This window comes from Physella acuta, unplaced genomic scaffold (genome assembly GCF_028476545.2).
Source record: "Physella acuta isolate Inbredline_101_S28 unplaced genomic scaffold, ASM2847654v3 ptg000769l, whole genome shotgun sequence".
NCBI classification, from domain to species: domain Eukaryota; kingdom Metazoa; phylum Mollusca; class Gastropoda; family Physidae; genus Physella; species Physella acuta.
Window position 1 is genome coordinate 335,369 of NW_026732287.1, and position 20,056 is coordinate 355,424.

Genomic DNA, 20,056 nt, shown 5'->3' on the forward strand with positions numbered 1-20,056 from the left:
GAGGCACGTAGCAGCATGCACTTGAAAATGGAATATAATCGTTCACAAAAAAAATGGGTTTTCTTACAAATTAAAATGTATCATATCTTGACGATTTTTAATGAAGCTGTGTAAAAGATGAAACAAAACCTAAATAGATTCCAAATATAGAAAATTTCAAACGAGAATTTTGTTTGTGTGGGCTTTGAGCATCCCTAATCCAGAGCTAGGTTAAGTGGTAATAAATAACATTTGTTTACACTAAGACCCAGTGTACTGACGTCACAATAAACTAAATCTCGTCGTATTTTTTTGTTATTTTATTTCACACTGATCCATTTATTATACAATATTCTGTCGTACTTCTCTAATATTTAATTTTTGGACATCAGACACCAATTTAAATGCGACACATCCACTTGAGGTGTTTGTATTTGATCAGAGATATACTTTTACTTGGTTGACGTGTATAAATCTAATAAGTATAGGAAGGTCACAATATCAAATCATCATTTAAAAATAACCTTTTATATTTTTTAAAAAGTTACAATTAATATATCAAGAAATATTTCGACAGATTACATGTAATTAAAATGGGTTTGTTTAATAATTAAGACATTATCATCCTGTCTCATCACTTCACCACATAAACATCATCTTGTCTTACCACAGCAACATCATCCTATCACACCACTTCACTACATCAACATGATCCTGTCTCACCACTTCACTACATCAACATGATCCTGTCTCACCACTTCACTACATCAACATAATCCTGTCTCACCACTTCACTACATCAACATAATCCTGTCTCATCACTTCACTACATCAACATAATCCTGTCACACCATTTCACTACATCAACATGATCCTGTCTCACCACTTCACTACATCAACATAATCCTGTCTCACCACTTCACTACATCAACATAATCCTGTCTCACCACTTCACTACATCAACATAATCATGTCTCACCACTTCACTACATCAACATGATCCTGTCTCACCACTTCACTACATCAACATAATCCTGTCTCACCACTTCACTACATCAACATGATCCTGTCTCACCACTTCACTACATCAACATAATCATGTCTCACCATTTCACTACATCAACATAATCCTGTCTCACCACTTCACTACATCAACATAATCCTGTCTCACCACTTCACTACATCAACATAATCCTGTCTCACCACTTCACTACATCAACATAATCCTGTCTCACCACTTCACTACATCAACATAATCCTGTCTCACCACTTCACTACATCAACATAATCCTGTCACACCATTTCACTACATCAACATGATCCTGTCTCACCACTTCACTACATCAACATAATCCTGTCTCACCACTTCACTACATCAACATGATCCTGTCTCACCACTTCACTACATCAACATAATCCTGTCTCACCACTTCACTACATCAACATGATCCTGTCTCATCACTTCACTACATCAACATAATCCTGTCTCATCACTTCACTACATCAACATAATCCTGTCTCACCACTTCACTACATCAACATAATCCTGTCTCACCACTTCACTACATCAACATAATCCTGTCTCACCACTTCACTACAGCAACACCGACATTACTCGGCGATTTCCTCGACTTTGGTACATATACACCAATAGTAGACCTTCACAGCTCGGTACAGGCAGTGATGCATGCATTTATTTTTGTTGCGTATGAAGGTGGGACGTGTGCAAACTGGAGAAGTTGGAGAAATAAACACTGAAAGTTAGAGGCTGTCATGTTAACAAACACTTGTAGAAGCTGAAATAAAGACTGAAATTTAGAGGCTGTCATGTTAACAAACACTTGTAGAAGCTGAAATAAAGACTGAAATTTAGAGGCTGTCATGTTAACAAACACTTGTAGAAGCTGAAATAAAGACTGAAATTTAGAGGCTGTCATGTTAACAAACACTTGTAGAAGCTGAAATAAAGACTGAAATTTAGAGGCTGTCGTGTTAACCAACACTAGTCTTGTAGAAGCTGAAATTAAGATTGAGAGCTAGAACCTCTTATGTTGATAAACGCTTGTAGAAGAAGGTGAAATAGACGACTAAAATCAAATCACTTTTTCCAAACAAAAACTTTCTGTTAAAACACTGGGCCAAGAAATCCACTTACTTGCTAAACAATCTCCGTAACAATCATTGTAACACGTGTAACAGTCCACGGCTGTGGAGGCTGAAGCTGTAACTAGCAGCACAAGTAGAGAGACGTTCATTGGGAGCTGTGGCTGGTCGGTTAGTCTCTTGATTCTAATCATAAAGTCAGTTTCTAGTAGAATGTGGGCCTCGTTTCAAAATGTACAATTAGAAGTGTATGCCTCTAGATATCGTGGCTTTTTTTTTTACTTCAAGACAACAAGTTGACCGCTGGCTCAGTGCTGACAAGTTGACCGCTTGCTCAGTGCTGACAAGTTGACCGTTGGCTCAGTGTTGACTCTTGCAGCAGTATAAAACTAACACTACCTGTAAGTGGTGTCCATATCGATCTAATCAATTATCTGAGTCTCTCTAATCTGTCTCTATCGATTTGTTCTCATTTCATTTAGAATTAGTGACGTTCACAAACTTTAAACTACACATGACGGTTTTGATTTCCTTCACTAGAGGTCATCACACTTTTCATGCTGTTTGAAGTGGACGATTTGATGGAGTGTTAAAAGGGCCTTACATGCTGGGTTATGGGCTCTATAGTGTGGGGATGGGTGACCTTATGGTCAACCAGGGGTGATGCAGGGGTGATATTAGGGGTGATGTTAGGGGTGATGTTAGGGGTGATGTTAGTGGTGATGTTAGTGGTGATGTTAGAGGTAATGTTAGGGGTGATGTTAGGGGTGATGTTTGTTAGGGATGATGTTAGGGGTGATGTTAGAGGTGATGTTAAGGGTGATGTTAGGGGTAATGTTAGGGGTGATATTAGGGGTGATGTTAGGGGTGATGTTAGGGGTGATGTTAGTGGTGATGTTAGTGGTGATGTTAGAGGTAATGTTAGGGGTGATGTTAGGGGTGATGTTTGTTAGGGGTGATGTTAGGGGTGATGTTAGAGGTGATGTTAAGGGTGATGTTAGGGGTAATGTTAGGGGTGATGTTAGGGGTGATGTTAGGGGTGATGCTAGGGCTGATGTTAGGGCTGATGTTAGGGCTGATGTTAGGGGTGATGTTAGGGGTGATGTTAGTGGTGATATTAATGTTTATGTTAGGGGTGATGTTAGGAGTGAGGTTAGGGGTGATGTTAGGGTGGTGATGTTAGGGGTGATGTTAGCGGTGACGTTAGGTTGGTGGTGTTAGGGGTGATGTTAGCGGTGACGTTAGGTTGGTGGTGTTAGGGGTGATGTTAGGGGTGATGTTAGGGGTGATGTTAGGGGTGATGTTAGGGGTGATGTTAGGGTGGTGATGTTAGGGTGGTGATGTTAGGGTGGTGATGTTAGGGGTGATGTTAGGAGTGATGTTAGGGTGGTGATGTTAGGGGTGATGTTAGAGGTTATGTTAGGGATGATTTTATGGGTGATGTTAAGGGTGATGTTAAGGGTGATGTTAGGGGTGATGTTAGGGGTAATGTTAGGGGTGCTGTTAGGGGTGATGTTAGGGGTGATGTTAGGGGTGATGTTAGGGGTGATGTTAGGGGTGATGTTAGGGTGGTGATGTTAGGGTGGTGATGTTAGGGTGGTGATGTTAGGGGTGATGTTAGAGGTTATGTTAGGGATGATTTTATGGGTGATGTTAAGGGTGATGTTAAGGGTGATGTTAGGGGTGATGTTAGGGGTAATGTTAGGGGTGCTGTTAGGGGTGATGTTAGGGGTGATGTTAGGGGTGATGTTAGGGGTGATGCAGGGGTGATGTTAGGTTGGTGGTGTTAGGGGTGATGTTAGGGGTGATGTTAGGGGTGATGTTATGGGTGATGTTAGGGGTGATGTTTGGGGTGAGGTTAGGGTGGTGATGTTAGGGCTGATGTTAGGGGTGATGTTTGGGGTGATGTTAGTGGTGATGTTAGGGTTGATGTTAGGGGTGATGTTATTTGTGATGTTTGGGGTTGATGTTTGGGGTGATGTTAGTGGTGATGTTAGGGTTGATGTTAGCTGCTATCAGTGTCGCTGTCCGACTTTGTGCAACACGTTTTAAACCATCTACCACATGATGTGTTTTTAGGGGGTGGGGTGGACGGGACGGGACGGGAGGCAGCAAAAAATGTGTTTGCCATTTCACATTTAGAAGGTTCAAATTCACGTTCACTGTGACTTTTTTTCTTGGGGGAGGGGGGGGGCTGTACTCTCAGTGCAAACCGGGTAGAATAGTTGTGGGTAAGTTTGGGGAAAACCCTCTCATGTTGCGAGAAAGCATAGAGGTGAAAAGTTCTTAGAATAGGCTGCTCATGATAATATCGTATCAAATAATCAAATTCTGAAGGTTTTTGTGAAAACGGAAATAGAGTATAGTACCATTTCCGGTTACCGGAAACCGCTTTAAAGTTGTTAAAACATACTTGAGTCATCTGATATTTAAATATGATATTTTGTCCACATAACTAAAATTCAAGGCACAATCAGATTTAAGTGCTCATATACATACAGACTGGCAAACATACAGACTAACACGAATCCAGACAAGATTACAAAATTTGGTTTTTCTAACTCAAAAATTTTTTAAATGTCGTGAGTCGAGTTTCGATTTCAAATTTTGCACAATTAAATTTTTTTCCATTAAACTCCAAATACGAGAAAGTAAAAATGGAATCTATTTATAGAACGATTTACCTAGTTAGTCTGGGAAGTGCTTACAGGCCACCGTCTCACTGTGAGGAAATAAGCAATGTGCGTATTTCCTCTCAACATTAATCTATATTTAACTTTTATTTATAAACATACATAATATATAAATTTTTTACGGATGTTCGTTTTATTCCATGAAGTGTTATTTGTTTAGGCTTATTTTAATGGCTGATGTGTAGAATCAAGAGAACGGCGGCTTTCAAGTCGGTTTTAGGTTCAGAACTGTCTAGAACTCTTTGTTGTTGTTGTTTTTATAGTTCAGATGGTATCATTAATATAATTTTAGCGCATTATATCCGACGAGTTAGGGGTTAGGGGTTGGGGTTGTGGTTGGGGTTGAGGTTAGGGTTAGGGTTAGGGGTTAGGGGTTAGGGGTTATGGGTTAGGGGTTAGGGGTTAGGGGTTAGGGTTAGTCTAAGAAAATATTGCTAATGATTTCAACCATAGAAAATATAAAGAATTTTAACTGATTAATGAATAATTATCTATTATAGCACTGACGTATCATGTATACCTTTTATTTTACCCCAGACATATTTTGTAAAGAAAAGAGAGATGAAACAACGCGCTTAATTCCTCTCTACCGTGCGAGGAAATAAGCATCGTGTTTATTTGATGTATGAGCCTTGAGTAGTTTCTGTATCGTTTACCGCAATAAGCACGAGTCTTAGTGCATGTGATATCCGCTCTCGTGCTAGGAAACAAAAACAGGAAATGTGATCCCATTTTTGTCGTCAACTTTTTAGCTCCTCGTTTTTAGATCAGTCGGATAAGATTTCTCAAATTAAATGCTTTAAACAAAAATTTACAGCAAAAAAAAATTAGTCACGATTAGAAGACAAGGTGTTTTTAATATAAAAATGAACAGAATATCACATTCAGAGAAACAAAATTGAAGCTATCAATTGAACAAACAATTGAACAAACAATTGAACAAACAATTGAAGTTAGATTAGGTATACTAGCCACACGAACCCACAGCATAGCCAATGGAGGAACAACTGAACAAGCCTGGGCATTAGAATAATCGCCCCTTATTATTTATATATAAAAGTGTGTTAGTGTCTGTGGGTGATTGTGTGTATGTGTGTCTGTATAATATTTATACAGAGTTTCTTCCAGGCATGAAATTGAATGTATATAGAAAATATATACTTTTAACAGTGTCCGCCCCCCCCCCCCCCCGAAAATTTCAAGTGCCCCCCTTCCCCTCCTGAGAAAAAAAGTCTGAAAGAAACACTGTATACAAACGTTTTTGTTTTGAAGAATTGCTAAAAGTTTAACATATCTTCGTGGATTTAATATTAGATTGTTATCTAAATATTTCTTTACACTTTAAGTTGATTGGTTTTTTTAACAAGCTGATTTCAAACGGTTTTTATATCTAGTTATTACTCAGATTTTTTTTAAGATAGCAAGGATAAAAGTAGGATTCTGAGCGGTTTGAAAAGTTTCAAGAAATAAAGAATGCATCTCCAATCAATCAGATGAATTTTTTTTTCCCTGGGCCGTTTTATGCAGCGTCAATTTAAGTTTGGACTTTTTCTGTTCACCAAACGTTCATCCTTATTGAGGGAAGCCCTTTTGTCGGGAGACTAAATGTCGGGAACTTATATGACGGTGTTCATTTATTGCTGCCTTTTTTGACGGGGTTGTTTTGTATATATATATATATATATATATATATATATATATATATATATATATATATATATATATATATATATATATATAATTTTGAGTATGAACATGAAAGGTTGAAGATACCTTATCATTTCTTCTTTTCTTTATCAAATGTGTTGTAATGTCTACATATCCACGGTGGTAACCTAACTGTCATGTTTGTCCACACTATCCACACCGCCATGTTTGTCCACACTGTCCACACTATCCACACTGTCCACACTATCCACACCGCCATGTTTGTCCACACTGTCCACACTATCCACACTGTCCACACCGCCATGTTTGTCCACACTGTCCACACTATCCACACAGTCCACACTATCCACACTATCCACATTATCCACACTGTCCACACCGCCATGTTTGTCCACACTGTCCACACTATCCACACTGTCCACACTATCCACACTGTCCACACTATCCACACTATCCACACTATCCACACTGTCCACACTATCCACACTGTCCACACCGCCATGTTTGTCCACACTGTCCACACTATCCACACTGTCCACACTATCCACACTATCCACATTATCCACACTGTCCACACCGCCATGTTTGTCCACACTGTCCACACTATCCACACTGTCCACACTATCCACACTGTCCACACTATCCACACTATCCACACTGTCCACACTATCCACACTGTCCACACCGCCATGTTTGTCCACACTGTCCACACTATCCACACTGTCCACACTATCCACACTGTCCACACTATCCACACTATCCACGCTGTCCACACTATCCACACTGTCCACACTGTCCACACTATCCACACTGTCCACACCGCCATGTTTGTCCACACTGTCCACACTATCCACACCGCCATGTTTGTCCACACTGTCCACACCGCCATGTTTGTCCACACTGTCCACACTATCCACACTGTCCACACTTTCCACACTATCCACACTATCCACACTATCCACACTATCCACACTATCCACACCACCATGTTTGTCCACACTATCCACACTGTCCACACTATCCACACTGTCCACACTATCCACACTATCCACACTATCCACACCACCATGTTTGTCCACACTGCCACATCTTGTTTATATGTTAAACCACACTCCCAGTCAATACACATCAGCATATCGACCAAACGAGCGGCCATATTGTTTATCCCCCATATTTAGATCCGATAGCTGCACTTTTTGTTATTTGCTTTCTGGCTGTACTTTAGCTCACCTGTGGGACAGGTAGATTAACATGTCTAGATGTACCTGCAGGGATTTATTCACTGACTAGATCTGTCAGTTATATGGTGTGGCGTTACACGGGGGTGCGAGGAGGGGGTGGCTACAAAATCTATCAGTTATATGGTGTAGAGATCAGTGGCGTTACACGGGGGTGCGAGGAGGGGGTGGCTACAAAATCTATCAGTTATATGGTATAGAGGTTAGTGGCGTTACACGGGGGTGCGAGGAGGGGGTGGCTACAAAATCTATCAGTTATATGGTGTAGAGGTTAGTGGCGTTACACGGGGGTGCGAGGAGGGGGTGGCTACAAAATCTATCAGTTATATGGTGTAGAGGTTAGTGGCGTTACACGGGGATGCGAGGAGGGGGTGGCTACAAAATCTGTCAGGTATATGGTGTAGAGGTTAGTGGCGTTACACGGGGGTGCGAGGAGGGGGTGGCTACAAAATCTATCAGTTATATGGTGTAGAGGTTAAAGGCGTTACACGGGGGTGCGAGGAGGGGGTGGCTACAAAATCTATCAGTTATATGGTGTAGCGTTACATGGGGGAGACGTCAATGACGTCAAGCTTTCTGTAGTCCCTGTACACCCATGGCCAAATATGTGGAAATCTGGGGAATCACACAATGAATCATCTCCTTGTGTTTTGTCCTAATGACTCCACTGGTCAAATATCTCATTAATCATAATGGCTTATTAATTGTACACATGAAAAACTGCTTGGTACCAGTGGCGGAACTAGAAAAAAAGGGCCACCCCGCAAAAAAAATTTTTAGGCCCCCCCCCTATATATATATATATATATATATATATATATATATATATATATATATATATATATATATATATATATATATATATATATCAAACACTACATACGAACATAGGATATTCATTGCTGGCTTGTTCGGGTTTTGAAAAAAATGGTAGTTTTTTTTTTCAATTAAAACAAATTACAACATCATGCCATGTGTGTAAGTGCATTAGTGAGCTTTGTAAAAATCAGTTTTATTTTATCTCTGCTATAACTATAAGGCTTCATCACCTCTAGTCGTTCAAAAGAATATAAACCATGAAAGCTTTGTATGTAAGTTATGGTGTCTTGTGTTATGTTTATTTTCATGTTTTTTTTCGAATTTATATTATTAATTTTAAATACATTTCTTTTTTATACAATGTCATTAATAAGTAAGTACTTTACAAAAAAATAATAATTAAGAGAAATAATTGCTTTTTAATTTGTTTAGTACAAATCTATTAAAAGGAGCATATGAATATGATCACGCTTATTTGACTATTTAAAGAAGTGAAATAAGTCATGGAAGTGGTTTGAACGTTTGCTTAGCTTTGATAAGTTTGATTGTAGGAGAAAGAGGACTTGGCTTTCACAGTGGTTTAAAAACAAAGGGAAAAATATACAAGAGCGTGGGATGGTGTCTATAGAAGCTACGGTAATCTTTTTTACAAAACAGCCATCAAGTTAAAAAAGCAAGGAAATTATTTTATTTGTTTTTAAATATAAATGTTTTATTTTGGTCGGCTGTGGGCCCCTAAATGGCGTGGGCCCCCCCGCATTGCGGGGTCTGGCGGCACTGTAGTTCCGCCCCTGCTTGGTACATGTAAACTTCAATAAATATTTCCTTTCAAGTTCACCCCATGATAACGACGCCAGTCACGTTAGATTTGAGCTCACGTCATGTATGTTACCTCGCTCAACGTCGACATATAACGACGAGATATTTCACAAGTACGCTTGCTTGTAAGTTTTCCTCTTTGAAACTTATGGGATAGAGTATGTATTAAACGCATTCAAACTAAACTACGTCGGTAACTGACTCTCCCAACTGCCAATCAAAAGCTGCCCATGCCCAAAGCGAGGTGTGCCTGCGTGTATCAGCGCAAATCTCCGATCAAGTGACGTCTTTGTTACCTTCTCCAACTGCCCGTCAACGTGGGAAACAAAGAGTATGACCTAATCGAATGCGGCAATCACTGACATAAACGTCCAGCTGTCAGCCATAAATCACGGTCAGCGATGGGGAGATAGTCAGTACAGGACTTCCTGAACGAGCGCCACCTGTCGAGGGGGTCCACCTTTATAAAGCGTGGTGCGACAGTCACCGTGAAGTGTCACCAAACATGAGGACTGTAGTCACTGTTTTAGTCCAGCTCTTCGCTGGGGTCTTCTGTGGGTATGTGGACTTTTTTCATTTCTTTCTCATTTAGATTAAAAGTTTACATTAAATATATTTAAAATTTTCCGCCATTGTATGTCACAAATTCATTTTTTTTAAATTTCTTTCTAATTTATGTCACATTTCTTTTTAATTAATGTATGTGTTTGACGCTTACATATCAAGGGGAAACTACTAAATAATAATGAATTCTATTGTGTGAAGTCTGCTAGTCAGTAGCAGTGTTTCTTCCAGACTTTTTTCTCCGGCCGGGGGGGGGGGGGGGCACTTGATATTTTTGGGGGGGGTCAACATTTTTCGGGGTGGCGGACACTAGTAAAAGTGTATGTTTACTATATAAATTCCATCTCGTTCGGGGGGGGGGGGGGCGGTAGACTTTCTTCGGGGGAGGGGGGGGCAAAGCCCCCCCCCCCCCCCCCCACAAGAGATGCCTGGAAGAAACTCTGGTCAGTAGTTGTGTTAGGGTCCCAACATTGGCTGTATTTATTTACAATAAACAGCTGTAGTCTTGGAGACAGCAAAAATAATCTCTAGACTTTAAAGGAAGTTTGGATTATCCGTTGTATGTAAAAGTCGAAATGTTTACTTTTTTTAAATTTGGACACATTTTATCATCATCTAAATTTAATTCTAATAATTTATATGAAAGAGTTTCCAGTAGTAGGCCTACACTTATAAATAGTCGAATTGTCAATTTATAACATAACATATTTGACATGTCAAACTATGATTTAGATGTTTAAATTCTCCTTCTTCTTGTGACAGGTCCTATGATTTAGAAATGTTTAAATTTTCCTTCTTCTTGTGACAGGTCCTATGATTTAGAAATGTTTAAATTTTCCTTCTTCTTGTGACAGGTCCTATGATTTAGATTACCCCCCAACTCTAGGCTGGGGCAGCAACCTAGCCGCCACCAAACCCAGCGCCCCCAACGCCCCCAGCTACACCAGTCCAAGTAAAGCTTCCTACAACACGCCTGTACTCATTGACCCCAGCCAACTAGACTTGGATGAGTACCCAATTTATACCCAGCCTGCAAACTCCAACCCTAGATACGACACTCTCTCTAACTCCAACCGAATTCACAACAGTCCCTCCAACCCAATTTACAACAGTCCCTCCAACCCAAGTTACAACAGTCCCTCCAACCCAATTTACAACAGTCCCTCCAACCCAAGTTACAACAGTCCCTCCAACCCTAGCTACAACAGTCCCTCCAACCCAAGTTACAACAGTCCCTCCAACCCTAGCTACAACAGTCCCTCCAACCCTAGCTACAACAGTCCCTCCAACCCAATTTACAACAGTCCCTCCAACCCAAGTTACAACAGTCCCTCCAACCCTAGCTACAACAGTCCCTCCAACCCTAGCTACAACAGTCCCTCCAACCCTAGCTACAACAGTCCCTCCAACCCTAGCTACAACAGTCCCTCCAACCCAAGTTACAACAGTCCCTCCAACCCTAGCTACAACAGTCCCTCCAACCCTAGCTACAACAGTCCCTCCAACCCTAGCTACAACAGTCCCTCCAGCGCCAGCTACAACAACGCGGCTGAAGTAGACGAGTACCCAGACTTTCTGGCCAAGATGACGTACAACGCCAAGAACAAGACGGTCACGGTCTACGCCCCAAAGACCAACGAGGTGGACAAGAACGGGAAGACGATTGATCCGTTCTTTGGTGTTGAAGCAATCGCTAAAACAGACCCAAGACTACCAATTCTAAGCAAGATTCCTATGTTCAAAAAATACTATTCTTTTTCTGTTCCATACAAACGAAGATAAACCAGTCAACCAATTTGTTTTTACTGTATAATATTTTAAAAATATATATTATATTCTGCACACTATGTTTCATGTTATACGGACAAAACTACGAAGTGAATTTTATTTATTCGCTTTTCATGATTAAAATTCAATAAACAGTGACCTAAAAATTACAGCAAATTTGGATTTTTTGCTTTGTCTTTAAAACAGCTCTTACATTTAGGCATACGTGGTTTGTTCAGTATATTTCACATTTAGGAGTATGGTCTATGTACAACATATTATTATATCACATCTAGGAATAGGGCCTAAATATTGTGCAGCATAATTCACATTTAACAATGTGACATGTATTGTGCAGCATATTTCACATTTCACAATATGACTTATATATTGTGCACATGCAAATAATGTGTGTCTAATTGAAACAAATTCATAAAAACGTTTTAATAACAAGTTTTTATGTAATAATGCACTAAAAAGTAGAATATAACTTATTTTTCTTAAAATTAAAATATATAATAATACACTACTATTTAATACTAGGCCAAGGGCTTATAAAAAAATGTATGCACAAATCTGGAGTATGGATAGAAGGAAATACGTATTCCAAGTGGTGTCGCTAAGTCGGTTGTCACCCGGTGCGGCACTTCGCGGTGTCACCCCCAAGAAATAAAGTATACGACCCGACCCGCGGTGTATCATACGCCGCTATTTAGTTGTTGTTTTTTCTACTTTTCAGTAATTCATAATTTGTGAATTCGACAGTACCAATGCTGCAGCTTGTTTTCTAACGTCTCCCAGAAGAGAATTACATATATATATATATATATATATATATATATATATATATATATATATATATATATATATATATATATATATATATATATATATATATATATATATATATATATATATATATGTGTGTGTGTGTGTGTGTGTGTGTGTGTGTGTCGGCCTACATAGGCCTATAATTTAAATATATGCCGCATACGCGTACATGTATGTGTATAAGCTTTAATCACAGACTTAACTGTAACGATTTTATCTATAGTCTGTTAATAATACAGTTGGATTTAGCATTGTTTTCTCTATAGTTAGTACGTTTACATAATGCTGTCACCCCCACCCTCTTGTAATAATTGTCGATTTGTACTTACAAGACTATTTAACTTTAAAATAATCATTAATGGAACTGGCAAAAGAACATTTTTGTTCTGTATATTTTGCTTTTTTTGCCATTGTGTCACCCCCGCCCCCCCCCCCCCAATGGTGTCACTCGGTGCGGCCGCACCCCCGCCCTCGCTACGCCTCTGCATAATCCACATGGACTTTTTTTAAAAATGTATACTCAAATCCACACGTCACCATTCTCATCTTGATGCTGCCCCCCTAAAGCATGTCGTAGTCCATTTCTTCGGGGTCCAATTAATTCAATCAACATCATTAAGCCTAAGGCATATTAATTAATAACCTATCTAGAATCAGTGGTGTAGGCAGGGGGGTTAGGGGGGTCATACCCCCCCCCCCCATAGACCCCTCGGTATATATATATAAAGTATGACGGGGGTGGTGTAAATCAAAAGTTTGAGGGGGTGCAAATCAAAAGTTTGAGGGGGGTGTGAAAATCGAAAGTTTGAGGGGGGTGCAAATCAAAGGTTTGAGGGGGGTGTAAATCGAAAGTTTGTCCCCGGGTAAAAATGTAAACCCCCCATGAGACGATCCTTGCTACGCTACTGTCTAGAATGTTTAAAGCTGACAGATCTCCACCTATGGTCCGTTGATAGCTATCACAAAAGTGACTACTATCAAGATTTTCACTACACCACCAGTGTGCCTAGTTTTCGTTAAAGTAATTTTATTTCCCAAAAAACAAGATCTCAAGGCTGAAAAGTACTGAAACCCCAATTAATCTATTAAAATATTTATTATTATTTATTAAACACTATTTTCTCAATCTAATCTACGGCTAAGAAAAAAAAAAGAATATAAGAAAGATATAGCTTAGGCTTAGTGCTGCAATCTTAACCAGGCTACATCATGACACGTATGTATATTTTATAAGTAGGCCTAATATTTATTTTTGTTATTAAATTTAATGTGGCTACTCTGCTACACTAGCTTTAAGTTCTTTATTCTATGTCTAAAATCTTGATCTAGTAAGATCTAGATATCTAGAGTCTATAATATGCTATAGATGGAGAATATAAATCTAGAATAGAACATCAAGTATTTAAAACATAAATTGCGCAAAATTGCTAACTAACGAAACGAAAAATGGGAGGTCATCCTGATCCGAAGTTCATTTCACTCTAGGCCTATAGGCTTGATTTTAGTAGATTTCTACTGGGCTAGCAAAGTTTTAGTATTAAATTTATAAGACGTTAGTGATGGCAACTTTAGCTCTTAGATCGTGTGTTCGTCTTCGACAACCAGTTATTAGTGTTTTATCAAAGAGGTCTAGCTCATACTTCCCTATAGATGACACCCTTTATAATTTATCTGAGGAACAGAAGCAGGTTAACAACCTATTTTATTTTTTAAATTTTAGCTAACAACTGTGAACTAACAACATCTTTTAAAAAAATCTAAATTAATAGGCCTATTAAATATTAAAATAATATTATTAGGCCTATAGGCCCTATATATTAGATCTAATTATTAGGCTACTAATTATATTTATAAATCAAAATCTCTAGATACTAGATCGGCTACCTAAAAAAGTTAACTCAAGTACTTGCAGTAGGCCATTGATTAATTAATTAATTATTGACATGATTAAGACAATTATTAAGTCTTAAGTCAATAAGTTGGCTAATCATCCGTCACAATTTCAAGTTTTAGATCTCTACAAGTAAAATACTACTAAAAATACTAAAATAGTCAACTTTTTTTTATATTGCTATAGGTCAGGGCTGAGTACTGTGAATAGAGTCAATTCTATTTTATTTTATTTTATCTTTTTAGTCTGACTTATAATCAGTGTTTATTTCAGACTTTTTTCTCCGTCCGAGGGGGGGGGGGGGCAGGCACAGTAAAAGTATCAAATTTCTATATAAATTCCATTTAGTTCGCTTGGCGGCACTTTCCTAAATGCCTGGACAAAACTCTGCTTATAAGTTATAATATAGATCTAGATAGTAGATGAGAGTGTACTTAACTACAAATACCTCTCAGAAAGCTATTCATAGTTAGCTATTTTTAGCCGACTAATCAAATTTATTTTAAAATTTATTGTCCTGCGCAAGGATAGTTGCATTGAGTTAAATATAAACAATAATATTTATTAAAAAGTTTCATACCCCGCAAGCTTAGTGTTTTACACATTGATTGTGTGCTATTGAATTACTGTTTACAATGTTAGAAGTATTTTTTTTGAGACAAGACTTCCACATGTAACAACCGTCTAGTCAGATGGTAGAGCGTACGACTGCTAACCGTAAAGACTGGGCTTGACTTTGTAAGATGTCCCTGAGGCTACCCAGTACAAGTAGCTGGCCATAGTGCTGACTAAACTTTCCCTTCATATGGCGAGGTCACAGAAACATCTGAACTCAACTTCATCTTTCCCATGGGGCCATATGTTCTATATAATGTTCAAATTTTTCATGAATGGATTTTTATAAATGGATGACTTTTTTAATTTAAATTAGATTTTTTTAATGCTTCTAAATTCTAATTATGTGACGGTTATCTAGAATTAAATTATGTAAATAATCTAAAATTTAAATAATCTAGAATTTAGATATTGGAGCCTGCTTACCCTGCATCCCTTCACTGAAATAAAATTTGAAATATTTCATACCTTTCTAAGTAGCCTGTAGTTGTCAGGTTTTGTAGACTGCCTGATGTGTTGTCTTCAGTCCTTCACCACTCTGGTTTATTAGTTTCATCCTCCCCCACAGCATATCTTTTATTTGCCTGTACTGCAGTACAGTACTACTAAACTCCACTGGCAGTGATACCTGTGTATTGAAGCCACTTTTAGCACTGAGGTGTTGATTTTAGCACTAACTTGTCCTTGGGCTCTGAAAGCCCAGTTAACCCTCTCTTGTAACAGCTGGTTCAGGAACTACTTGCCCACTATTCTTATCAGTTATGTATTTATAAGCCATGCTGTCAATACTATAATTTACTCATCTAAGTCAGTGAAATCATTGAAATGTCATCTTATGATAGAAAGAGGCGTTACATGTGTATCTTGTATATTTGTAATGCTTCTGTTTGTCCTATTCAACAACCCAGGTTTAAATAATCACTGTAAGATTTATCACTGATATAAATAACTAAGCAATTTTAGTGACTAAAAACTTTAAGGTTATGTACATAAATAGAACAGTGTAATTTGTTAGTGGGTTGTTGATGAATGTATCAAGTTGAATCCACTAAATCTTTTAATTCAGTTGTCATATATTCAGTGTTGAACGTTTTACAGAAAGATGTGAAAATTGTTTGATTTATTTTGCAGCTTCGTAACAGTGTGTTTCAGTTTTGTCAAAATCAGCTGGCGCCTAAAGCTGCGGAGATTGACAGGACAAATGAATTCAAAGACATGAGAGTAAGGTGGTTTTTTTTTTTTTTCATGGTTGAGGGGAAAAAAGCCAATGACAAATATTTGTAAATAATATTGAGCAAGTTTAATATAATGTAAGCAGAAATTGTTGTTTGCCAAATAGTAATATAATCTTGTATTTTTGTTAGCAATTCTGGCTGGACTGTGGAAAGATGGGATTACATGGAGCCACTGCACCAAGTAAAATACTTTTCTCTTTAAACTAGTTTTGTGGAACTAATACAGTCTTTTTATTATTAAAATAATTTTTAAAAGCTGTTAATTTGTATACTTGAATGAAGAGAGATGGTGTTTACCTAATGGTCCAGCCTTTTGAATGTGAAATGTTATTGTAACCAACTTTTAAGCAATTTGTTTTAAATTCTCTATCTTCTGCTGAAAGGTAAGTATGGAGGGTCAGAAATGGGCTACCTTGAACACTGCATCATCCTGGAAGAGATGACTCGTGCGTCTGCTTCTATTGCCCTCAGCTATGGTGCCCACTCCAACTTGTGCATTAACCAGATCGTCAGGAATGGAACAGATGCACAGAAAGACAAATATCTACCAGGAGTAAGTACAGCTGTGTATTTAATTAATGTTTATTTATACAGTTATAGGAAAAAGTAAACCCAGTAGGTATTTTACTCAGCTTTAGATTGAATGTTATATTGTAAATGTGCCCTTCTGTTTTCAGTTAATATCAGGAGAAAAAATTGGCGCTTTGGCTATGAGTGAACCTAATGCTGGCTCAGATGTTGTTTCAATGAAGCTAACAGCAAACAACAAAGGTAATCTCAATTAAGCTATCAGCAAAGTTAGTTTAATTTTCAATGAAGCTCACAGCTAACAACTAATGAAGTTTACCACCATCAACAAAGGTAATAACAAAAGTAATTTTTATTTGCCTTTGGTTGATTTGTCCAATTGGATCTTCCTAAATTTGGCTAATGTTTTTATTTTGAGAAGTTGTACCTGTGATTTTTTTATTATAATGTAATTTCAGGGGACCATTATGTGTTAAATGGCAACAAGTTCTGGATTACAAATGGCCCTGATGCTGATGTGCTTGTTGTTTATGCTAAAACAGACCCAAAGAGCCCTAAACCCCAGCATGGCATCACAGCTTTTCTTGTTGAAAAGGCAAGTCTTTTATCTTGTCATACTCTTGGTGCCAAGATTTTAAAACACCAGTTTGAAGTAACGTCCTTATGCCATCTTCTGTAGGGAATGCCAGGTTTTTCAACTGGCAAGAAACTAGATAAGTTGGGGATGAGGGGATCAAACACATCAGAACTTATATTTGAAGACTGTAAAGTACCAGGTTAGATCTTCATTTTTGTACAGTATGTTGTTTTAAGTTAGCTGAAAATATTTCTTGTATTTGAAAAAGTGAGTTGTATTTGAAAAAGTGAGTTGTATTCACAGTTGAACATTTTTCTTTTATTTGAAAAAGTGAGTTGTATTCACAGTTGAAAATTTTTCTTTTATTTGAAAAAGTGAGTTGTATTCACAGCTGAAATTTTTTCTTGTATTTGAAAAAGTGAGTTGTGTTCACAGTTGAAAATATTTCTTGTATTTGAAAAAGTGAGTTGTATTCACAGCTGAAAATGTGATGGGATCGCTGGGGAAGGGTGTGTATGTGCTGATGAGTGGGCTGGACATTGAGAGATGTATCCTTGCTGCAGGACCAGTGGGGTATGTACAACTATCTTTAAATTACATACAGTTTATAGCTCTATCTCTTCTCAGAAATGTAAGTTTTACTTGAATTAACTTGATAATTGTTTATGACTGGTAACTTTTTTTTAGATGCTTTAAATGATCCATTCTTACACAAATTTAAATACTGCTTTTTTAAAAAAATAATTAGATTGTCAAATGTCCCTCTCTAACAGTGGTGTATGATATTTATCTTCTAGAATAATGCAAGCTTGTTGTGATGTAGCCTTTCAGTATGCCCATGTCAGAGAATGTTTTGGTGAAAAAATTGGTCATTTCCAGGTAATAATTTAGATGTTTGAATTTTCAATGTTTTCTCATTTCATTTGCAAACATTTAGCTGAGTAGATTTAAACTATTTACATAACTGTACTCTAAGTATTATTGTAATGTATCTTCATTTTAATGGGGGGGGGGGGGGGGGAGACAGAATTCTTTTAGTTTTTCTGTTTTAAAATTTGAAAATGTTAAATGACTAATGATGTTTGATTGCACTAGATGATTCAGGCAAAGATGGCGGACATGTACACAATATTAAATGCAAGTAGATCATATTTGTACAATGTTGCAAGAGCTTTGGACAGAGGAGAGCGCCATCCTAACGTAAGCTTCCTCAATACCATATAGGCTAACATACTGTTGCTGCACTTTACATAAGCTTCATCAATACCATATAGGCTAACATACTGTTGCTGCACTTAACATAAGCTTCATCAATACCATATAGGCTGACATACTGTTGCTGCACTTAACATAAGCTTCATCAATACCATAAAGGCTATCGTACTGTTGCAGCACTTAATGTTATCTTCCTCAATACCATATAGGCTACCATAGTGTTGCAGCTTTTTTGTGGGCATTCATTTACCATGGTTGTAAAATCTAAATGATTGATACTATTTAAATAAATAGAGCAATGTTCTCTGGTTAAGTTTTGTTGTGAGATAAACTAAGTCATTATAATATTGTAGATAAATATTGTCTTGTGCAGTTACAACTGTATAACGCTCAGTATTAGTACACAAATGATACTGTCCAACATTGCTGTTTGTACCCCAAACATTCATAAAAATTGTACATTTTGTTTGATATTCTAAACAAGGCAACTATTCTCTTTCCCCCTTTCAATCCTACTGCTATATCTTTAGACAACCTAACTATTTCATTGATTCACCTAAAATATGGTCTGTGTAAACAAAGGTGCTTTATCTCCTTTAGAATTGTGCAGGTGTAATTCTCTATACTGCTGAAGCTGCTACTAAAATGGCACTTGATGCAATTCAAATTCTTGGTGAGTTGATTCAAACATTACATTTGTTTGACAGTTCAAGTATAGCTGTGTATTTAATGGTTTATTAAATTTTATACAATATAGGAAATTTTGTATTATTTGTAAAGCTTATGTTAATCTAAAACTGTATTTAAATTAATGTTCATACACTTTTATTTAGCACTACTTAAGGGAAAATGATTATATTAGAAAAATATCAGCAAGAAAAATATTGATTTTTAGTTGGCTATATTATGCTGAACAGTTTTGTAAACTTCATTTAGTCCTGTTATATTTCACCTTCTTGTTTTGCTCCTTATAATTCTTACAATTATTGATGCTGTCTTCCATCAGGTGGAAATGGTTACATCAATGACTATCCAACAGGACGATTGTTGCGTGATGCAAAGTTGTACGAGATAGGAGCTGGGACTAGCGAAATTAGACGGCTTGTTATTGCCCGTGCCATTAATGCACACTACCGATAACATATACTTGAAATATTTTAAAGAATTAATAAGTAATTGTACTGAACACCTAGGTTTAAAGAAAGTAAAATTACCTGGTGATTTATTCATATAAACACTTGAACAATGAGTTAGACACTGTGAAAAGAACTTAATTTGTATAGGATTATTTCACAATCAGATATCTTCTTTAGCACTTCAAAATGCCATAATTTAGCATTCCTTTATGTGTGAAGAAATATTTTTAAGACTAGTCAGTATTTTCAGCAGGTTTATAAATGATATGCTCATGATGTACACCAGAATCTTAGTGTGTATCACTAGACCAAGTTGTTGCCCTGTTATAGCTGTATTTAGTGTAAACATTGAATATTGTTAGTTTGGTTTCAGGTGCT

The 20,056-nt window shown here is 37.5% G+C and overlaps 2 protein-coding genes and 1 pseudogene across 2 annotated transcripts; all 3 read left to right on the forward strand.

The window, feature by feature from the left end:
- Positions 1-2,716: 2,716 nt before the first annotated feature.
- LOC131950514 (sodium/potassium/calcium exchanger 1-like) lies at positions 2,717-5,281 on the forward strand (annotated as a pseudogene).
- A 4,501-nt stretch (positions 5,282-9,782) lies between these two features.
- Positions 9,783-11,821, forward strand: LOC131950507 (uncharacterized). The gene is made up of 2 exons (XM_059312700.1): positions 9,783-9,877; positions 10,738-11,821. Exons 1-2 carry the CDS (start codon positions 9,825-9,827, stop codon positions 11,663-11,665), a joined length of 981 nt encoding a protein of 326 aa, XP_059168683.1. The 5' UTR covers positions 9,783-9,824; the 3' UTR covers positions 11,666-11,821.
- A 2,095-nt stretch (positions 11,822-13,916) lies between these two features.
- LOC131950522 (isovaleryl-CoA dehydrogenase, mitochondrial) lies at positions 13,917-20,053 on the forward strand. Its single transcript, XM_059312717.1, has 12 exons — positions 13,917-14,169; positions 16,119-16,208; positions 16,352-16,403; positions 16,606-16,775; positions 16,900-16,993; positions 17,209-17,345; positions 17,430-17,526; positions 17,807-17,900; positions 18,125-18,206; positions 18,423-18,527; positions 19,143-19,215; positions 19,549-20,053. The coding sequence occupies exons 1-12, from the start codon at positions 14,041-14,043 to the stop codon at positions 19,680-19,682; spliced, it is 1,257 nt and encodes a 418-aa protein (XP_059168700.1). The 5' UTR covers positions 13,917-14,040; the 3' UTR covers positions 19,683-20,053.
- Positions 20,054-20,056: the final 3 nt, after the last annotated feature.

Bases quoted from the DNA above. Each gene is read 5' to 3' on its own strand.
- LOC131950507 (XM_059312700.1), top strand. From the start codon at position 9,825: ATGAGGACTGTAGTCACTGTTTTAGTCCAGCTCTTCGCTGGGGTCTTC. The intron at 9,878-10,737 runs GTATGTGGACTT...TTCTTGTGACAG, and splicing joins TTCGCTGGGGTCTTCTGTGG to GTCCTATGATTTAGATTACC.
- LOC131950522 (XM_059312717.1), top strand. From the start codon at position 14,041: ATGGCAACTTTAGCTCTTAGATCGTGTGTTCGTCTTCGACAACCAGTT. The intron at 17,346-17,429 runs GCAAGTCTTTTA...CATCTTCTGTAG, and splicing joins CAGCTTTTCTTGTTGAAAAG to GGAATGCCAGGTTTTTCAAC. The intron at 17,901-18,124 runs GTATGTACAACT...TTTATCTTCTAG, and splicing joins CTTGCTGCAGGACCAGTGGG to AATAATGCAAGCTTGTTGTG.